The sequence below is a fragment of the Ursus arctos genome, unplaced genomic scaffold, assembly GCF_023065955.2.
Source record: "Ursus arctos isolate Adak ecotype North America unplaced genomic scaffold, UrsArc2.0 scaffold_8, whole genome shotgun sequence".
NCBI lineage: Eukaryota > Metazoa > Chordata > Mammalia > Carnivora > Ursidae > Ursus > Ursus arctos.
The window spans coordinates 42927993-42951181 of record NW_026623100.1 but is presented as its reverse complement, the minus strand read 5'-3'; the positions used below and the strand labels follow the sequence as shown (position 1 = coordinate 42951181).

The following is a 23189-nucleotide window of genomic DNA, read 5'->3' as shown; positions in this document are numbered from 1 at the left end:
ATCCAAAACAATTTGTCTACATAAAAAATTGCAGGGGAATGATCTGTGAAATGCTCCTTCCCCGAGATCCCAGGAATCAGTGCCCACCAGGACAGTGGGTTCATTCCACTAAAGATGCCTCTGTTTGGGCATCAACAGAGGCGTTTCATGTCCACAGCACGAAAGATGAAGTGAGATGGTAAAGATAACAGGATGAAGATAAAGTGACTCACCTTGTCTGTAATTCAATGTGTCTAATGAAAAGTGTGAGGGTCTAGTTTTTTAACTATTCTATTAAAAATGGACCTGGTTCAAACTTACATAGCCTCGTGTAATCTTAAACCAGCAATCAAGTGAAATGCACTCCATTTACAGCCAGTATTGAGATTATTTTAATATTGTAAATTGTGTGGTCCGGAGTGTCCATAGATCGAGTGTAATTCAGTAAGTGACCCATTTATACCAACCACTCAGGATGGAACAATATTTTAAAATCAAGTATCAAAACTCAAGGTTGAATTCAATTGCTCTAGAGTTAAGAAAACATGGAGAAGTAAAGAATCTCACACACAAATGCTTCAGCATAAGCGGCTGAGAGGTGTCCGTGGCTAAAAGACAAAATCTTAAAGTTTTTAACCTAACATTTCACATATTCTTGAATACCAAGTTCACTCAGGGTTCCCTCTTCCATAACCTACACTAGCTTTCTCCCCCTGCTTCTTTTTCCCTTCCATCCATTTCTTCTCCTTTCTTTGTCCTCTCCCTTCACTCTAAAACCATCAGAAGGCAGCACCTTTTCAAAGAAGGGAAGGAGGCAGGAACTAGAAAGTGGGCAGGAAGGCCAGTCCCAGACAGCCTCCGTTGCCAGCACTTTGCAATCTGGGTGTGCAGTAGCGAGACTTTCTTTCCTTTGACCCTAAGTGGCTGGTGCTCATCACCACAGGACCTGCTGGATCTGAATGCACCCCAAGATCCTCAGCTCTGTGAACTAACCTCATAAAAGAATCACATGTGTGAGGGAGGGGAAATGGGCAATTACAGACAGCATGCATATTAAATAGTGACTTCCAGACACAACTGTTCTTGCTAAAAGATGAGCAGTAGGGATTTTTGGCACCATGACAGGGTAAGGAGAGAGAGATTCTATACGAGATCCTCAAGTCATATCCATTAGGAACCTGGAAAGCATTAAGCTGACCTTGTTTACCTATATTGCTTTGGGAATATTTGCTGGTCTTTCTGAAGTTGTTTACCCATTTTTTCCTCTTCCGGTACTATCACCTGAAAGGTATAACCAGTACTTCTCCAACTATCTGGGGTGAGAAGCACTTTTTTTCCCCTCTAATTCCAATCCTTTGCAGACTGGTTACCTTTTATACAATTCAATGAAATTGTTATGACAAAGTAAAAATGCTACAATAAGTTTGTAATTCTGGTAATTTTTGTACTTATTTTGTTGTGAACTAGTAATAATTTATAAACTAGTACTGGTTCTCAGATCACATTCTGAGGAACACTGGCACAAACTAATTAAGAAATATATTCTTCACAACTTATGGTGAGATGGGGACATACAAGGTCTTCTAAAGGGTTGCATGGTGCAGGACATTAAAATTACCAGCTCAATTTCATAATTAAAAAAATATATGACCAAAATCACCAGAAATTTTAAAAACCATATATTGTTTTTGTAGATAACAAACTACCCGAAGGTGGACTACAGAGGCAAATTTCCAGGTCTAACTGCTCTGTCAGAAAACAGGAGTTAAAATTTGCTTTAAGTGGTATTTACTGCTGTGGGATTCCTGACAGGTCAGGGATGTTCCAAAGACCTGTCTAGTTTGGCCTTCAATGAGAACATGGGACATACATATTTTTTTTTTAAAAAACAAAGTATTAGTTGATTGGATGCTTGAAAAAGAATCATACTAGAGTTGATCCTCGTAAGTCAAATGACCCACATAAGGAGGGTCTTGACAGGATCGAATTCTTTTTCTGGTGGCATTCCCAGAAAATATAATTGCCAGTGTAGCCTCTGGAGAAAACTTGCGCTGAATCTTTACCACTGATTAATAGTCAAATACCCTTTGGCCTCTAGAAAGTCCACAGTAGTGGCCAAACTAACAAGTACATAGATGTCCAGGCATGAAGGCTTTATAATAATGAAATCCTTATTTGTCAAGAGTTCCATGTTCCTCCAGATGCACCAACATCTAGTAGTCTTTACTATTTCCAGGAACAGAGGCACATCTAGGAGAAGCTAAAGTTATGTTAGCAAAGACTAAGCCAGAGAGTCTTCCCTGGGAAGGAAGATGTGGCTAGCAATCATATTATTTCTCATGGCAAGGAAGAATTATTCTCTTCTTGGCTAAATCTAAGCCAGGTTCCTTCTACCTAAGCCCTTAACTCAGCCAGATGCTAGATAAGCGGCAAAATTGTTCTGTCAAGAACTGATGAATAAGGAATGTGGAACTGAATATCATTTCCATTCTGATTATTTCAGAGCCCAAAGTTTCCTCTCATTTTTCAAACTAGTCTCATATATAAGAAACACTAGACAAGTGGCAATCAAGGGACAAATACTTTGCCTTGATGATGGTGGAGCCAACCTCAGTCCCACAGATGCATTTCCACAAAATCAAGGAAGTGCTAACTTCAGGGTTGGAAGAAACCTTAAAGGTCAGCCTCCCGTTTGAATCTCTTGTTACGGTGTCCCTGCTAAAGGGCCACGTGTTCTCGCACAGTGCACCATCTAGTGAAAGAATATACTAGTCTTGGAGGCAGCTCATGGTGCTTCAGACCACAGAATTTGTTGGCAAGCTCTGGCTACTCAAAAGCTTTTGTGTTATGTTGAGCCTAAATACTTCTTCGCTATCTTAACATACACTTTCAGACTCATATAGAATAAATTTCTTTTTCATTGAATAGTTCTCCAAATATTTGAAGACCACGATCTTCTTCTCACTATCTTTCCTAATCAAAACATCCCCGGGTCCCCAGGTGTCACTGTTCTGAGCCTCTACCACCTCTTTACTTTGTGAAGATTACTACCATAAATTTTTCTCTGGAATCAATTTACTAGTCATTCAAAGATTTAACCAGTTTCTAATATACCAAAAAATGCCCAGAAGGACATTGAAAATGTTTTAAAGAATTTGCTGGCCTCCCAACGCCCATCACATCTCCTTGTCAAAACAAGAATGAGGTTACCCTTGTAGTCAATAAATCCATGTAAGGTTGTAGTAACTACAGATTTTTCATCTATGAACTTATAAGTCATCCCTTCAATAATGTGTTCTATGATTTTGTCTGTTATTATTATGAAAGAGACAATAGATACCCCAAGGTCAGGAATGTGCTAACTACCACCATGATGTCTTTCAGCACTGGTTGGACTGTATCACTTGATAATAAATCAAGGGAAGAAGAGCTTTTCCCAGTGAGATCTCAAACCATACTGAGGGGCTGACCCTATGAAATATGCCTGCATATACAGGAAGCTCATATCTATCACCTAAGCTGAATGAAACTGGCCTCAGGGTGACTGGAAATTGGGTCCATCTATCAGTTTTCCTGTGGTAGGTAATACTCCCTTTCTTGGATAATAATGTATCAAATTTCATTTGAATCAGATTCATCTTAATCAACATAATACTTTATTTCTCACATCATGAATAACCACAATGTTCAAAATGTAGCTATTTGAAATCAGAGATAATGAATAGTGTATTTCTGGACATTACCAAGTATAATTTCCTTGAAGTTATACACAGTGGCTCTTCTATTCAACTTTGCAATCCTCACAGTATCTAGAAGAGTGATTTGTTCATAGTGGATACCAAATAAATATCTTAACACTGTTGACTAATAGAAATATCACCTTGCCTAAGTCAACTGCATGACAATTCAAACCACAGCTGTTACTGGGGAGAGACAACCAAAAGGAGGACTCCAAGTACCACATCATCCTTAGAGGAGATCCCTGAATTTCTTAAGGGGTGTGTCTGAGATCTTTGTAAAATCCCACACTCACAATCCTTTTCTAACACACAATTTTAGATGTACAATTAAAATATATCTGAAGAAGTTAAATAACCCATTCTGATTCAATAACCCCAAGACAAAGCTAAGTATATTTTTTTAAGGTCACTTTTTTCCAAAGAAATTATGTTTTTCATTTTTAATCTAACATTTCGAAAATCATGCCCCACATGTTGCACCAAGAGTGACCAACTGAGAGGCAGATACTGGGTCATTTGCCAGGCCTGCTCTCCAGATTAGCCCTTGGCCAAGAAACCTAGCCTATAAGTGGACCACAAGGCATGAGATGCAAAGCCGGGACTCGGAGGGACTGCAACACACTTGATACCATGAGCTTTTGGCAGCTGTAAATGCTAAATCAAAGACACTAATGGTGTCTGCTGTGTGAATATAATAAGGAGCAAAAGAAAACACTTATTTACACAATAACATCATATGATCAAATTGAGTATCTGGCAGACTTATAAACACCGTTAAATGTTTTGTTTTTGGTTTTTTGTGGAGGGAATAATACGGTCAATGAATTTGATCATCCCCAATTTAGAGACATGCTAGTTAAATGAACAATAAATATGTCTCATAAGAACATAAAAGCTACAGTTTTGTTTCCTCCGCCATTCTTCACTCAAAAAACAAAACAAAACAAAACAAAAAACCCAAAAAACAAACACACAAAAAAATTCGAAAAACAAAGAGCAAAACAAAAGTAGCCATCGAGTTACTTCTAGCCCTTCTCCTTGGATCTGTTTTTCTCCTTTTCATCCCCCCCCCCCATCTTCTCCCTAGTTCAGACTCTCTCATTTTCTGGCTGGACTTCCTTAAGAGTCCACTCATGTGTCTCCAGGCCTCCAATCTCCAGTGCACACTCTCAGAAGCTACTCTGTGCCGGAGGCAGGGTGGCTGTTCCCCAACACTGCACAGGTGACCCAGTATCACTCCCAAATCAAACAGAAATCAGTGAACAACCGCCTACCACAATAAAGCATGCATTTCTCAATTTGGAATTCTCATCGTCTGCAATCTAAGGTCAACCTTCCTTTGCAAACTCTTTTTTCCTCTATTTAAAGTCCTTTTATCTAATCAAGCTGACTTACAGTGGTCAGAAGGTACCATACACATTTGTACAACAAATTTTACTTTATATCATTCCTCACACTTAAAGTACCCTTTCTCTGACTTCTCTTATTTGTGCACACCTTCCAAACAGCTCACGTGCCTCCTCTGCCGTAAATACCTCAGGATCTTAACCCAGTTGTCCTTCTCCAAACCTATCTACCTATTTCTGTCTTGCTATCTAATTATTATTGTTAGCTGGAAGGGACCTCATGGTCTTAAAACACTAAAGAGCTCCAAAGTAAGTCACCAGTTCTACTGCCCAACACTCTAAACTCTTGTATCAAGTAGCTCCTAAAAGATAACAGATACTCAATAAATTGTTAATATTCTTTCCAGTTTTAGATGCTCAATTCTAAATTTTAGTTTTTAAATTTTTAAAGAAATAAAATGTCCCTCACCCTACCAGTGAGTAGCCCTACAGCAAGTATTTTCTGTTACTGTGATAACTTTATATAAATTTAAGACATTATCCCCAAGTTTATTATTTCCTTTATGTGTTACAGAAAATGAACAGATTGATTTACCCAGCAAGTGAGTAAGCATTAGTTCTGCTAAACTGCATTGGTATAATTCAATATATCATTACAGTGTAGGAAAAGGCCTCCAATTCATCTGCAGCTATCAGGGAAGAAAATGATACACTATAAAGAAAATAAAATGTTTTATGGAGATATTTTAGAACATTCTAACTTATTTCTGCTGCAAATATTATGTTTATGTTATTCTAAAAACTGCAAATCATGACAATTTCTAAAGAAAATAATGAAAATGATGAGTGCCAAGAGACTTGGCATCACACCTTGTAATCGGCGTGCTGTTCTTGGCCTGAAGGCCACGGCATAGAGTCTGTGGGGAATGATGAGAGAGGCTCCGTGGAGCAGCGGGTTGGGCCAGGGGCTGCTAGGAACCTCAGAGCAGAGACAGATAGGTGGTCAAACCCAGTCTCACTTGTTTGGGTAGGATGTATACAACCAAACTTATAGCTAGAATGCAGTAAAAAGCTCATCCTTTGTACTCATCTGGATATTTCAGGGTAGGTCTGCCTATCTGCAAAGAGCTGAGCCTCTCTGTATTATCATAATTTTCTGATCTATGAGTAATCACAGACTGGTCAGACACCTAAATAATTGATGCCTTACAATTAACTTTCCTGTCAACTATCTGGTTACTTCAGACAAAAGTCTTAGGGGTATATAGTACCTAATTAATTTTCAGAATCTGTCTTGCCAAGAGGATCTGTTTTTTTCCAAGTGAATTTTATATGAAAACCAAATATTTAATTCAATTAGCATCAGGGCTGCTAAGGAAGAGGTAGATATGAAGGCAGGTGGAGGGGAGGGAATGAGAGTCACACTTGTTCCTATGTCCACCTCACTCACTACTGGGGACCCTAAAGAATCTAGGTCTCCAGGAAATGCAGTCTCAAAACTAATAAGCCAGCTTTTTTTTTTCTTACTCTTTAAACATATAGACATATGTCAAGCTACATATGATTTCCCAGCAAACAGACTTTGGTTTAGTGAGAATTATGTGGTGGATGTACTTATTTTGTAAGGAAAATTTAATCAGGTGCCATGCTAATAATCACAGTGTATTAGGGATAAATCACAAGAGCTTCCCTAATGGCTGTCTGGAATGTTAAATATCCCATGTCTCTTCTTATCACTGTCTTTGGCAACTGGGTATAAATTTTTATAACGATATGAATTGATAGAAATACCAATGTGGCTGTCTATAAATCAAATAAAACAGTCATATGCCTGATAAAAGTTCTAAGGATATAAAAATATAAGTGCCAGAGTCAGATATAAAATAACACCACAGGGGGAGAGCAGCTAATAATTCACAAGATAAACTTCACTGACTTAAAGTAACCTTTAGAAAACAAAGGAATTTACAAGAATGCTCCATTTACAAAGACATTTCAATGAATCAGGTTTGTGGCTCTCAATATTTTGTGAGAGACACTAATAATTACCAAATCCTAAGAAAATGGTGGAGATAATAACATCAATCCCCATTCTCCCTTAACACGGTGGTAATGGATTATAGTATGGTGTCAACTGTACCACTGTTATCAGTCAGTAACTAAGAGGAAGACAGCATCAAGTAGACTTAAAAATAATCCGTTTCTGAAGAACTTTTGGCTATCATGTGATACACGTTCTGCTTCTGTAATTATCCTACATGAACAACAAGATCAGTATTCGCAACCACACCTTCTTCAAGATCTAAATGGAACCGTATCCATTATGCTTTTGTTAGAAATAGTATGGACACGGAAACACAAAAGAGTACCTCAATCAAACAGATTCTGCCATTTTAGGCTTTATTCCAACAGACTATGCTTCCCTTCCACTTTTATCGAAAATTCTCAGCTCACTTTGAAAATGTTTTGATCAGCTCAGCTTTATTCATCTCCTTGGTCAAGTTACAGTGCAAAATGAAAGGGACCCTGGACATAGATACGGAAAGAACCTGTAATCTTACTTAAAATAAAAAGTATGACTCAAGATGGCAGATTAACCCACCAATTTATAACTCGTCTTTTCTGAAACCCCACTAAAAGGACCATACAGCAATTTTCTTTTAAAGGCATGAATCCTTCAGGACAAAGACAACAGGAGAAAACAGCATGGCAGTATTTTGAAACTAGATGTCAGAGGGAGATGTACTAACTCATTCAGCAGGTCTGAGAAAGCTGAATCCTAGGCCAGCAATGGGGAAATCTCAGAACAACCCAATTCACACTGCAAAACCCTCAAAGATGCATGCACTTGAGGCACCAGTCTTCTTCTGGAGGCAAGGGGGGCAAAGGTGAGCTTGAAAACAAGATGACTACTTGAAATTCCATTTAAAAGCAGTTAGAACCCCAGATCCTCTCCCCTAATCCAGGCTGCGGGCAACTAGAGGCTTATTTTCAGAAAAGAGTAAAAGGCAGTTCTCTGGATAGGCATGGCTTCGTGAGAACACAGTCATGGCACTGAACACCTGGGAAATTATGGGACAGTTGACACACCAGGGCTGGCTGTTACAGTTACCGCCTCTACTGTTGTCTTCTAAAAGGTCTAGAGCCTCCAACTAGTGACTGAAGCCAGAAGGGTCTGCATTGTTGGGGGCGGGGGATCAGATTTAATTGCTCCATGAACACCTACTCCTGCCAACAAAGGTCCTTTTGGCCCCTCTACGACTGATTCTAGTGGCTGTCCCACAAGGCAGCTGGTGTCTGCTTTCTGTTTGAGGTTTTGGCAGGGTTGTACTAGGATCTACAGACGCTTGCAAAAAGCAGAATTGTCCAGAGTCTACCATATGACTAACCCTGAGAGATCTAAAGGAGTAATTGTCCAGAGTCTACCATATGACTAACCCTGAGAGATCTAAAGGAGTATTTGGGGAAAGATAAGTAATACACGGTTTAGGACTTCAAATAGAGGAAAAAGAATATTAAAAATCCGATATTATTTCTCAGTCCATTAAAATAGAGATCATGAGGCAATAGAAATAATCAAAGAGTGGAAATGAAGAAGCCAGAAGACCTGAATTTGTTCTATTTGTGTTACTTTGAAAATGTCCTTAACCATTTGATGTTTTGCAAATATCTTTCTGTTTTCATCTAAATAGCCTGAAATCAGAAAACAGGCGCTTTAGGAAATGGATGGTGATCCTTTCAGAATCCTTAAAAACAACAACAACAACAAACCAACAACAACAAAACAAAATTTAAAGAGAGATCTGGTTTTATAGGTTTTACAAATGGAGAAGGAACACTAACAGATGAGGGGAAAAGAGCAAACAGAAGAGATAAGAAGCATAAAAGTAGGCCAAAGCTGATAAAAGAAACAATATCTGTGATAAGATGAAATTTACAGAATTTTATTTCTAAACATTTCATGGATCCAAAGAAAAACACCTCTCCCAAAAGATGTTAATGTCTTTTTTTGGCAGGGATCAAAAGTATGAAATTAGCCACCACACTGCAGGCCACTTAAGGGATTCCCTCTAACCCCAAGTGTGCAGAATGAATAATAAAAAGGCCAATGTTGTCTTCTTTTTCCCCGTTGAGATGAAATTTCTATAACATGCCGACGTTGTGTTCTGGAGGCACCTCAGGAGGAAAAGGGGAAAGAAATGCAAATACCTGCTTGCAGAGGTGTTCACTGGGCCATGGCAGGGGGTGGGGGTGGGCGATGTGGAGGGTAAATAATACTTTGAAAATGTTACTGAGAAAACTCAGGAAGGGGAAAATCATGGTACCTGTCTCTGAGTCTAATGACGTTGAATAAGTTGGGTGATTCCCTAGTGCTGGCTTACTCCAAGGCCGGGACAGCTCTGGAGGCATGAGAATCTCCTGGAAAACTTGGCCTGCCAGGGCCCTAGCCTAGGTGTTTTTCTGGTATGTGGCTCTGGTACAAAGGTCGATATAAGAATCCCAAGAGCAGTCAGGTGAAACGTTACTTCCTCTCGCAAACAGTTCCCTAGAATAGTCACCACAAGACACTAAAAGTTCAATTCAAAGGATTGCAATGGCAAAGGCAAAGCTCTGGGTTGATGCTACAAATCTGTCCGCTGCAGCCCAACCTGGAGAGTTAGTAGAAACTGAAATCAGCAATTAAGCTGTTAAGAAAGAGGATTTTGAATCATCTGTGCGACTGGATATTTTAGTTCTGACACTTGCTGAGAGCAGAGTCCTTCCGAGGATCATAAATTGACTTGCTACGAATGGCGGAATAGATGTGTTGGAAGACGTGCATTTGAGGGAGGTGAGGTTCGAGAACAAAAAACAACAACAACAACAACCCCACCACAGCTGGCCTTTAATTGATAGCTCACAGGTGAGATAACTGTTCAGATCCGCTTGTCTATTTGTAAGGAATCCAGAGAAGGGATTAGCTCTCCAGCTTCGCAAGTCTCCTCTGAAACCCTCAATGTCCAGGCTGAGTAAAATGTAGCTCAGTAAGACCTCCCAGGCAATATTCACTTATGCCTTCTTACAAAAAGTACTTCTTGCCATTCACAGAAAAGAAAACCCATTTTAAGCCCATGCTGTATTAAATCAACTCTTATCTGATCCACTGTTACATCAGGGGTTCCCTGGCTCACCTGCTCATAGAAATCACTTGGGGTACTTGCTAAAGTTAAGAGATTATCGACCCCCTTTTTGGAAGACTGCGATTCCACAGGCTGAGGCTAGGCCTCTGAAGACACCACCTAAGTAAGGTTCAAGAGCTGAACTGTGACCCTGTTCTTATGTTGATCTCTTTCTTAGATTATATATATACAAACTCTTTTGTGCCTCTCAGGAAGCAATGAGTGAAGTATTTTCCCAAGTCCTCAGTCCAGCCTGTGGAATTCTGTACAGCTACAAATGGCCCAGCTCCTCCCAGCCCCTCACACGCATGCCCAAACAGGTCACCAGGGACTCATGCCCAAACAGGTCACCCTGGAGGAAACATTTCAAATGGCAGAATTAAAAGTGAGGGGCTTGGTGGGACTCTTTGAATTGAAAAGCAAGCAAGTGGCATGCTTTGTATCATTTTTGTCTCTTACAGTCACTGGGATCATTTTAGGCCTCTGCCAGGGCCTTAAATATAGCTTTCACTATTGGGAAATGTCTGGGCACTTTAAAATAAGCCGTGAAGAAACCCAGTATAGTTAACTTTAGCTGATTAACTTTTAGTTTGATATAGGTAGAAGAGGAGACAGAAAACATGAACCATTTTGCTCCAAAACACAGGACTTGGCAGACTCAAAACATATTGGTTCTGTTGCTACCTATCTTTTTCTTTCTTTCTCTATCCTCCCTCCCTTCCTTCCTTCCTTCCTCCTCCTCCTCCTCATTATTATTAGAGAAGGATGAAAGAGAATTCATTTATTCATTTCAAAAATATTTACTCTTGCAAACCGGACACTCGCGATCCTGGGGATTGTGAACAAGACAGCGTTCCTCTCGTGGGAGCTTAAAATCCAGTGGAGGAGCGACAGCAGCAACACAAAGAGATTCTGTCATTTTGTAGGCTGGCAGGTCCTCTCACAGAAATACACTAATGTGATTAAGAGCAATGTATCCAAGCTGAGACAAGGAGTCATCCATTAGAAGTCTGAGAAAGGATGTTCCAGTCAGAAGGGTGCTATGTGCAAAGTCCGTGAAGCAGCAAAGAACCCAGGGTGTTTGACATAGAGGGAGGCATCACCACCAGTGAAATGCTCAGTGCTCAGAGTGTAACAATTTCCTGAACGGATCAAGAGAAACTTTGCAGGATGGGCTTGAGGCAGTCTTAGACCCAAGAAAAGAGGCCCTTGTGAGCTTATCTTTGGAACAACTCATACGGGAACAAGAAATCCAGGGTTATGGGCTCCCATATCTTTTGAAAACACAAAGGAAAGGTTTATCCAGGCTCATGGGTCTGGGTGGTGGAGTACAGCCTGCTGCTCTCCCTGACAGTTTTGAGAGATCCTCCTTGAAATACCAGAAAGGCTCTCCCAAGAAGATCAATTGATGGATTGTGCTGTCCAGGCTGTCTTAACTAGGATGGCCAAATCTGATGACTCAGTAGTCAACTCCATCAACAATCTCTGCTCATTGACTAAATCAAAGACAGCCTCTCACTGTCTCCCAACATTACTTGCTCTTCCTCATCATATTGATTGACCTTGTATGATTCAGAACCAACTTTCAAGGACTCAGTAGAGGGATGTGTTTGATAAGGAGAGAAGCCAGCTAGAATTTTAAGTATGGGACTTAATTTTGCCAGTAAGGTAGATTGTTATTTTCATCTCCTGTTTCATTTGATAGTTTTTTTCTTTGTGATTTGAACTTTTCTGTTCCTTATACAAGTCCACTGTGAATAATGGGACTGATATCCAACCAAAGGGTTGCTAAAAAGATAACCAGCTTCTCTGTTCAAGAGGTTACTGCCAGCACTGCTCTAGATATTTTGAATTATCCTCTCTCTTCCTTCCCCGTGATCCCAGGCTTGTGGCAACCAAGACCCTCCTGTGACACCCTTTCAAATAAGCCGATGTTCCTCTACCATGCAACTCCCAGTCCTGCCTTCTAAGACTTCCAATCAATTTTGATAGTCTCTTGTTCCTTCATCATATCTGCAACTCCAACTCTCTTCAATTTCTTTAGAGACAGTTTATAATGTGTATCTATTAACTGCCAACCTTTAGCCCTTGTAGGTCTGAACTGTAATTGGTTGTTTTTGCCAGCTCTCACTCATGATGACTTGTTCCATTTTATCTTTAGAGATTCTGGAATCTCAGCTTCTGCTCCCTGTAACTTTATGTGTAGAAATTCTTTGACGTGTGGGCTTAAAGCATGTTCCTCTAGAGAGAATTAGTATTTGCTTCTGCTAGGTACCTGGCAACCTACCACCCAGAATGCCTTTAAATGAAATTTTAGATAAGCCTTATGTCACCCTAGAATATAGATTCTGACCCCAAAACTGAGTGATGGTGAGATTGTGGTTATAAATTCTTGGTGGTGTGAAAAGATTTTTTGTTTTTTTTTTTGTTTTGTTTTGTTTTTGTTTTTTACAATGCTCTTGAAAGACCAAGACAGCATGCATTTCCATTGTTTCTCTCTGTAGGGAAGTTTTCTGTTCTTTGATCATGGCCTAATAGTGTCATCATCTGAGAATCCAGGCTTTATACTGAGGTCCCTAATCTGGCTATCCAGCTGGGTCTTAGATCTTTGTCTCCTGCTCTCCTGACACACAGTCTCATTTAAAACCCATCTAGACTAGAAGGAATATGCAGACCTGTCTCTAGTTTATTGTTTCTTGCCACTTATTGCCTCTGAATAACTCCCTTATATTCCTGTGAGACCATCCATGCATTAAAAAGAAAGTTTAAAAAATTCTACCAGGCCCACAGGTGGTAGAAGAAAGAAAAGGAGAGAAGGAAAAGTTAGAGATGGAAGGGACGGGGAGAGGACAGGAGAGGGAGAGAGAGAGGGGGGAGGGAGAGAGAGAGAGATTGATTGATTGGTTGTGATTGCTTAGTACCTCTTTTCCTCTATAGAGAAGTCAACACTGAGCATCTAGAGTTGTTGTGACGTTCACTGCTCAGACTTAACTCATTATAGAACCAATACTGGGAATCTAATTTTTTTTTTTAAATATTTTATTTATTTATTTGAGAGAGAGCACAAGCAGGGGAAGCAGCAGGCAGAGGGAGAGGGAATAGCAGGTTTCCTGCTGAGCAGAGAGCCTGATGTGGGGCTCGATCCCACGTCCTTGGGGTCATGACCTGAGCTGAAGGCAGACCCTTAACTGACTGAGCCATCCAGGTACCCCTGGGAACCCCATTTTGATGACAAGGCAAACTTTTCCCAAAATCTTCCAACTCAAGAGATTGCCAGGCAGCGGGCTTCGCCTTTGCTGGTTGGGTATATCTCAAAACCAGGTAATAAGTTTATTGGTGGACTGCAGCCAACATTTAGGAGCTCCCAGAAGAAGTAAATGCCCTAAGGAGATCCCTCAGCCTGCCAGGGTATCAGTCAATCTCCTAAAATTTATGCCCCGGGTGACTACTTTGAACTCTTTCAAGCAAATCAAGTTTCCATGAAAACACTAACAAAAGTTTCTTACCCCTAATCACTAGTCCAAATTCTAACTCTAAGACCCAAGAATCACAGAATCATATTTTAGAGCTAAAGAAGAGGGCCATATTTGTACGATGTACCACTAATTTTTCTCATGTTTATACTCTTGGAATTTTAATCCATCTCTCTGATCCGCAGGAACTAGAGATACTCCCATGTTCAAGGGAGAACCTTGGTCCTTCTCTCTTAGAAGCCTACAGGACCAGGAAAAGGCAGGCACCCCATCTACTAACTCAGACAAGCTGCACTGCATGCAACCTTGTCCAGCTCAGAGGCCTGGTCCTCCTGTTGTTTACCCTTTGGTTTCCCAGGACTGCCAGTCTTAGTCATTTTTCTCCAAGGTCTCTAATAATCAGCTCATTTTATAAGGACTGTCATTTGTTTCTGAGCCTTGGCAACAGTGTTGTCCACAGTATTCACCTAAACAGTACCACAAAGCCGAACGTATCTCTAGCCATTCAGCCCCCATCCAGACACACCCAGTGATGCTTTCCTTTATCTGTTATACTCCTTATCTCCAAAAAGCCCTCAATGAATTTTACAGAATAGGGTTTTTGTTTGAGGTTAATAAAACAGGGAAATAAGAACACTGGGGAGAAAAAGAAAGCAAACATAACTTTCCTTTGACACTGAACGTTCTGGCTGCCACTGTCTTATCTGATCTCTGAATATTTGCATAGGTATATTCTATTAACCACTTGATAGCCAACAAAGTTGAGGCTCAGTGTCTATCTACCTTGCCTAAGTTCATGTCATACATAAGGAACAAAACTGGGATTGGAACCTGGGTGTATAGATGGTTACAAAGCACAGACTTGTAAACTCTGCTGAAATATCCATAGTGGGGAACAGGGGAGAGTTTCACGTAGGAAAGACCTTTCCTGGCCAAGAAATGGCATGTAGGACTGCATTAAGAACTGACCTTGATGATCCAAAGGAAACACATCTAGTCAGACCCATCTCTCCCGGGATCCTGTAAGTCATTTAATTGTATGTCATGAGCTGATAATAACAGCAAACATGCATACAACATGATGTACTTTTCAAAGGGCCTAATTCCCCTACCAGGATAATTGTCCCATACTCTGGATCCTTTAGGACCAAGGAGACCTGCCACGTTCCCGTAAGGACTAGATGTTACCCATACCTGTGCTCTGTGCTAATCAACCACCTGCCCGTCTCAATCTCCTCCTGCAGCCACTCAGAGTACTCTCATGCTCTGTGGGACATCTGATCATGCCACAATTTCTCACCCCCTCATTGTTCCCCCTGGGCAGTTATGTCCCACCAACACAGCTGGACATTCTCCCACCACTGGTGCTTGAGCCAGTGTGGCCCAGCACACCCCTCCTTAACACTCCCTTGGCTTTGGAGATTCCCCTGCAGCAAACTTGGTGGAACACCATTAGAAAAGGAATATGGTAAAAAAATAAAAAGAAAAAAAAAATTGTGTTACTCTTTACAAGTGCCAGGGTACCTCTGGGAGTCACAGTGAAACTGTCTGGCAATGTAGGCAAATGGGATTGCAATGTAATTCCAAGATCAAGTCTAATGCATTACCCAAAAGACTTCTCTTCCCAACCATGTTTCTTAGGAAGAGTAGATTCGAAGAACAGTTTTAAACCTCAGAAAAAGGGTTTGGTAACCTAATTGTACCTTTTCAATGTCTGAGCAGGGAGTACAACTAGAAAGGAATTTAAGAATTATCTCTTCATGGAGCAAAAGTTTTACAGAAGCAGCATACTTACACAGATGAATCTGAAGCTCAACATTCACAGAGGTGAGAGCAGTGAACACATTTGAAGGCACAGAGCATAAAGAGAAGAAAACATGCAAATAAGGAAAAGAAGGAAAACTTTCTCACCAAAGGCATTGAACAAAGATATTAGAAATCCTTCTCTTGAATGGAGCTACCACTTCCACTAAGACAGCTCTACATATCCTCTTAAAATGGAGGCCTTTTATGGAGAGGTATGAGAAACTCCGGGTCAACAAGGGCCCACAAGTATTTTCAAGCATTACTTTCTATTTTTTTTTTTTTTTAAAGATTTTACTCATTATTTGAGAGACAGAAACAGAGCATGAGCAGGGAGGTGGAGGCAGAGGGAGAAGCAGATTCTCTGCTGAGCAGGGAGCCCAACATGGGGCCCAATCCCAGGACCCTGAGATCATGACCTGAGCCAAAGGCAGACACTTAACCGACTGAGCCACCCAGGCGCTCCTCTATTCTATTTTAAGCCAAACATTCTGGTAGAGACACCTGTAATCAGCCAAACTGACTTTAGTGAATTTCAACCCTCTTCTACAAAGTAACGGAGAAGAGAGAAATGAGAAGGCATAGATGCTACTAGAAACAATATTTATGTTTAATTAACAATTAGCCTTATTAAGTGGTAACGGCTACTTGGTCTTTCTTCTATCTTCCCATCTGGGAGAAATTTGGCAGCATAACAATTTCTATGACAAAGTTATCTTTCTGATGGCACTCCCTTTAGAAGCTTCCAGGGGCTTCTTTGGGACTGTAGATCAAATTCAACTATTGAACCCCTTCCCTGGTTGTCCTGGACCCCTCTCTGCAGTACTACATACAGCAACTTAGGGAAACTCTGACAAATGAAAATCAAATTTATACAGAAAAAAAAATCAATAAGATACAGAAAAAATACACCTATGATAATTTAAAATAGAACCTCAGAGGCATTTAAATGTCTTCACATACAAAAGTTTCATGGCACAAAATTCTCAGGGATCCCTTTAAAGCACATAAACTGTAAAGCTGTGCTTCTCCACTTGCTCACTGTTTCCTCGGTCATTTTTGGGGTCTAAAAAATACTCTATATGGCCAGCATGAAAAGGCTTCCCTCCTTATCTTCCCCAACACTTTTCTGTAAAAACAATCCTCTCAAAATGAATTGCTTCTCAATGAATTATTGCATGTTTATATAATAAAATGCTAAGCAGCCAGTAAACCTAAGGTTAGAGAATGTTTATTGACATGGTAACATATTCACAATACATTAAGAAAATAGATTACAAAATGCCATATACAATGAGTCTATTTTTTAAAACTCAAGGTATAACATGCCTGTGTGTTTCTGTGTACAAATGTATCACTATGTAAGTGTAAAAACATTAGAAAGACATATACGAAATTGCTAACAATGATTATCTTTAGGGGTGATATTATGAATATTTTTTTCGTATCTATCATCGACAATAAACATACATTTTTCTTGCACCATTAAAAAACAAAACAACAACAATTAACAGCGTACAAGGCCACTAATTTCAGAGTTCCCTCGGCTCTGGATATCACTTCACGAGTTACTAATACAGTGTTGAATTCTAGAGCCTTGGTATAGTATGGGACCTACAATTGAGCTGAACATGACCTTTTAAGACCTCATTTCAGACCTCACCCTACATAAACTGGATCCATTAGGACCCCTCTTTATAATAAATTACACTCTATAGCAAAGGCTAGGACAATGATCCTTCAGGCACTTGTAACATGTATAAATTCTCCTATATTAATTTGTCCTCATGTGTTTTAACATGTCCATCACTTTAGTGGTTTACAAAATGTCCCCAGGAATCCACTTAGGTGCTGCAAGAGGTTTGAAAAAAAATTGGATTCAAATCTTTTGTAAAAATAGATTACTTTAACTACTTAGAAAAATACATTTAAAAAATAACCTGCCACGTTTTCACATAGCAGAGACCAGCAAGTCATTACTTTATGCCACCTGGTTCTCTGCCACCATTGTGCAGTTAAACTTTGTATGATGGTTTTAAAAAATGGTCATTCTGCATCAGTCTTGAAAAAAAAAATAGGGCAACACAGACTATCTGTTTATGTAAGAATGAACCAGTCCACACAGCACAACACACAAGGTCCAGGCATATCTGATTATCACATATTCCCCTCAAGGCCTAACAGGGAATTGTGCACAAAGAAGGAATGGTTTAACACATCTCTTTACTGTTCTGCATTTCGGGTTAGTACTTAGAGTATTATATTTTTCTAGCCTTTTATATTTATAAGCATGTGAGCCATAGTTGGGTATTTTGGGTGATACAACTTTGAAACAAAATTTTTCTACTTAACTCCCTTTTCACATGCAATCTGTCTAGCAGAGTATCCAGGCATTGCAAAGTGAGCTCTTCACAAATCATTACATCTGAGTAAATCAGAATTTTCCACGCAAGCAAAGCCAGTAGAAGATACCAACTGAAGACACCATAGAAGGGGCTGTTACAACCTTAACGGCCATTCACACTGATCACTGTCCATTTTGTGTTCGTGAACAGACATATTCTTCTCACCAGCTGCTTTCTAAGCAAATTTTGTTTGAAATACAGTTAGAATTGGAGCCCTTCACGTCTACTGCTACCACTTGAGCCACACCACCATTCTCTCACAAATTATTTCAGCGCCCCCTCTCCTGTCCCCCTACTTTTTTTCTTTTTCTTCCACACCCCTTGCGCTCCTATGGCCTATCCAAGGACCTTAGTCATGGCACTTTCTTCCCAACACTCTCCAATGATCTCCCACGCCATTAAAGAGAAAAGCAAATTCCATACAACACTGCATAAGGCCCTGGGTAGTCTGCCACCTTGTACCCTTGCAGACCTCATCTTCTGTTGGCCCCCTTTCACTCCCAACAGCCTTGATCGCCTCCCCATGAAGATCCAATGGGCCCTGGGCACCCGCTCACAGCAAGGCGCTTAACCTCCGTGCTTATTCCACCTCAAGCACTCTTTGCTCCCTCATCTCCAAAAGGTCTTTAACTAAAAGTATTTTCTCAATGAACACTTTCCAGGCCACCCTTATTTACAGCTCTACCCCATGCTTCCTGTCTCCCAGGCTTTCTATTTCCCTGTGCCACTCGTCATCTTCTGAGACAACTCTTGCTCAAATTATTGTCTCCCCCAACTAGAGTGTAAGCTCCTTGAGAACAGAGAATTTATCTATTTGTTCCCTTCTATATTCCAGAAGCCTAGAACAGTGCCTGGCACAGAGTAACCAGGCACACAGCACATATTTGTGGAATGAATATGATATTCTAAATTCAAATCTGTCATAAAATCCTTATCAATAAAATACCATGTTTAGTTGTTGCCTCTCATGGGGTCACTTCTAAGGTTTTTGTTTTGTTTTGTTTTTTTCTTGATAAAAGTTTTACTGTCACGGGGGGGGGGGGGTGTTTAAAATTGTAAATTATAGAGAAAAGTTTATGTCTTCATTATAATTTGGAACTATTTATAGTACTCGGCATAATATTCCAACCACCACCCTGATGGCACTCATCCAAAGGCCACACATCCTTCAGAAAAAGAGTCTCTCTACACGTTATTAGTCTTCACATATGCACAACAGTGATGGTCTATTTAAAGGGGGAGGTTTTTTTTTTTTTAAAGAATCTTCTCACTTGGGCTTACATCAACTTGAAAAAACGACGTCATCCAGGGCTTTTCTTTTCTACCACTGCCACACCGTGATCATAATTTTTGCCACATGCCTCTGTTCACCCAGCACTTTTCTCTCATACCAGTTTCTTTGGGGTACCCAATTTCTGTTACACACACATCAATTTGTATATACTTCTGTGGAAATATCCAACACACCATGGATATCCTACTAAGCTCAGTGCAATTCATATGGCCAACCCATGGCTCATGGCCCATGCAGACACTTTTTCCTAATGACTTAGCATAAAGCTCTTCTTCCTAATCTCCATCTCCCTGCAGTGGATACCACTTGGGATTTATATGATTTTAGAACAGCTCTGGTTACAAGTGAGCTTTGTAAGTCAAATCTTCATCAGGGAAAGATCAGGAAATTTTCAGAATCCACAAGTGTCAGTTATGCCCATTTTTAAATCTTTTCTTCTCAATCTAATAATTCTTCACCCTAATATTGCTTAGCTTACTAAGAGGAAAATCTGCAGAGTGATAGTTTGATAATACATTTACTCCCAGAGCTTACAGACTTTAAAAAGAAGTATCTTCTAACAAACATCCTAGGCACAACTGACTAATTTATTGGTTGCTGTGAAATACAACAGACTTTTCAGTCAAGGCAGAGATGCGTATGTGGGTTTTATATTGATATATGCTATATCAAAATAAACACATTGACATTTTGACAGTAGAAATTAGGCCACTGGAAAGAGACGATGGAGCTGATACGGCTGCATCCAATTCTACCTTGAAATCACCAAAGAAGTGTGAAGTTATACAGTTTACATAAAAGTCAATAGGAGGTGTTTTATTTCAAGACTTTGATCCTGTTGGTTCAAAGTGAATAGCATTTGCACACTTTGAAATTTAAGCACGAAGCCCACCTATGTATTATCTGCAACCATATCAAAGTAGAAACCAAGTTTTCATAATACAAAATACAAAACATTCCTGTATCACAAAGTTGTGAACAGAAAAATAAGCACACAGAGTCAATAAAATATAAAACTCCATCAGCTCTGCTGATGTATAAGTTTGCACTGAAAGAAAAAACTTCTGCTTGACAGGATTCTAGATACCAAACTAAAAATTACATATCTCTATCAACTCTTGTTTAATCACGTTCTGTGATTACTATTCACAGGAACATACTTTTTTTCTGAAATATTTATATTGACATCTGAACCATCACTAGGATCTCTGCTGTTTCTACTTCCTTCTTTGGCAATAATTCATTGATAGAACTACCAGCATGCCTTAATATAAAACCATATTCACATATAAGTAAGTAGCCTGTTGCTCTTCTGTTAAAAACAACAAACACACAGAATCCCAGATTTTATAAGCATTAGTTTTGTTAAATCTGTTATTCAAAAGATTCACTCAGCGTGGGAGACAATGGCAGTCAACATTTCTAGTTTTACCCAGCATAGCACCCACAGACCAAAATCACAGAAAGCATGAACCGTCCAGGGTCCTACGAAGGAATCCCCATAAGCAGCTGGATACCATGTTAGACATCCACACCTTACTCTTTGTGTGCTGAAAATGGGCAAATCTTCTCAAATCAAAGAATCTGAAGGTTGATATAAAGGAGACAGATTTTTCGTTTTCAGTTTGTAGGACACTCTACATTTTTTGTTTTCTAAATCAACATTCTCTGAAGAGTCAGGCAGGAGCAGCACTGTTCCTGTCAATGCTGACTCCTGGCTTGACCCGTGGGCTGCATGTCTTTCAGGGCTGGGTCCAGGGATGGGGGTGGGGTAAGAAGAATTGGGCTGGAGGGAGGACATGGGTCAACTGCATTGTTTCAGTGTTGTCTCATGGTGTTCTAAAAGGACCCAGCATGGGCTTCAAAAGCCGTGAGATTTTTCAGTGTTCTGCTCCCTACTTGACCACTACACAGAGCACTCCTTCAACATGTAATGCCAAGACCTCACTTTACCTACATTTTACCACTTTGTGCTGATTTCTCTCAAACCCAGGAGTCCAGGACAGGAGAAACTCCAGATCATTCAAGGTTGCAAGCACTGGGCACCACCAACATCACTTCAGCTGAATGAATTTAGCAAATCAATACAAACATAATTCAGTGCCTTTCAAAACAAAGAGTATGGATTTCATCTTCTTTGTGTAGTTTTCAGGTATATAACAATTGTCACACTTTATAACCGTAGGAAAAGACAGCTATTGTCTGTGCTGCAGTATCACTAGATACCACTAATACACTTTTGAAAACCTGGAGATTAATTCTCATAAGAACTTCCAACTGCACAATGAATCAATACTTCCTCCAAGTTTTACAGCCGTTGGAACGGTTCCACCTTAACCAAGCCTGCACAAACATTTGAAAACCTGTTATGCTTATTAATACCTCTTAAGGATGAAGATTAGCATCTATAGCCATCCTTAGTTTGCAAAGTGCTCTGTGTAAGAGGACTTCATTATATCCTCATTTCCATTCACCATCCAACTTTCACCGACTGCAATCTTACCTCAGTCTAAGGCCAGCCATCAGAATGACCACAAAATCATTCAAGTCAACGGCCCAAGTGTTCCTAACCAGGCTCTTCCACCACTCTCTTCCACGCTAACAATTCATTCTGGGCCAAGCACAGGACACCATTCTCCCAAAGCGGTTCGTCCATTCCCCCCCCCTCCCCCCGGACTGACTCTCTCCAGGAACACCTGTCCTCTCTTCCTGGTACGCACGCTTTCCTGAAAGCCACGAGCCGGCGCCCAAACCCACCGAACGCGAGCCCCGAGGGCCCAGGACTTACGTTGTTCATGTACTCGCTGAGCAGGTCCTGGAGCGCCTGCCGGACGGCGTTGCACTCGGCCACGATCCTCTCGCGCCGGTCGTCGCGCGTGCACGACGAGTCTGCCATGAGCGCCGCGCCGCTGATGATGCTCTCCAGCCTCTCCTCGAGCGACGGCCGGAACCTGGCCTCGCTGAACGTCATGGGGTCCAGGATTATCTTATTCTGAAAGCAGCACCATGAAAGAATTAGGGGAGAAGACACGACTGCCTTTGCGCCCTGTTTTCTGAACCAGAAATATCTGCGGCGAGGGCAAGACTCCCCATGGAGAGGCAGCTGGTTGCTTAGACCAATACCAAAGTGGCCTTGACCAAGTAGCAATTGTCTGTAAGACACTTTCCCCTAAATCTAATCTTCAGGGAGAAAACAGCACATCTTGTTTCAAGAATGTGTTCTTGGAATAGGCTGCATCAACCAAAGAGGTTTCTAACGAGATTGTGACACTGGCTTTGTTTTTTATTCTTGGGTTTTTTTTTTGTTTTTATTTTTTACGGTTTTTGTTTTTTTTCTTTTTACATTTGTAGCCTTCAAGGAAAGCACATTTCAGGGTAGCACTTTGAAGGATTATGAGAAGATTTTAGAGCCCCAGAGCAAGAACATGATATGTAATCATCAACTTAAAGATCCATTCCTGACTCATGTACACATTATATCTATTTCATGAGAAGTGGAGAGTCCCATGGCAGGATGCCTTTTGAAACCTTGGCAAATAACATCCAACAGAAATATACTTTACAGGTTACTTCCCACTAGAAACTAATATCTTTTGTATAAAAGAACTAGTGTATTAGAAAAGGATTCATTGTGTGTGTGGGCGGGGGATTTGTTACAATAAACTGACAGTGTCACGATAAAGATACTGCATGGTCTGAAGGAGCCTAGATAAGGGGAAAAACAGAGATGTTTCCTTAAAGGAAGGTGTTGCAGAGAAGTAGGCTTCAATTTGCCCTGCTAAGTCTGAAACATGGAGGTGAGGATGTCCAGAGGTGGGGGATGTCCAGATACAGAAATAGGCATCCAGATTTCAAGAGATAAATCAGCCTCTATGAGGACCTGGGGACCATCAGGGTTATCTGGACACAACACAGTGACTAGTATATTAATAATGTCAATAGAACAAGAAGACCAAATAAGACCTAATTAATACCAATTCCTAGGGTGTG

General features: G+C 40.4%; 1 protein-coding gene across 4 annotated transcripts in view; it reads right to left on the bottom strand.

Moving 5' to 3' along the window:
- CTNNA2 (catenin alpha 2) overlaps window positions 1-23189 on the bottom strand; it is a 953020-nt gene that overhangs the window by 676964 nt on the left and 252867 nt on the right. For 3 of the 4 annotated variants that reach the window (XM_044379740.1, XM_026481889.2, XM_044379750.1), the window contains exon 6: window positions 21988-22191. In XM_044379740.1, the coding sequence (XP_044235675.1) occupies window positions 21988-22191 (204 nt within the window). Of the gene's footprint in view, window positions 1-14915; window positions 14956-21983; window positions 22192-23189 lie in introns of all 4 variants that reach the window. The other variant, XM_044379734.1, reaches the window with a different exon arrangement.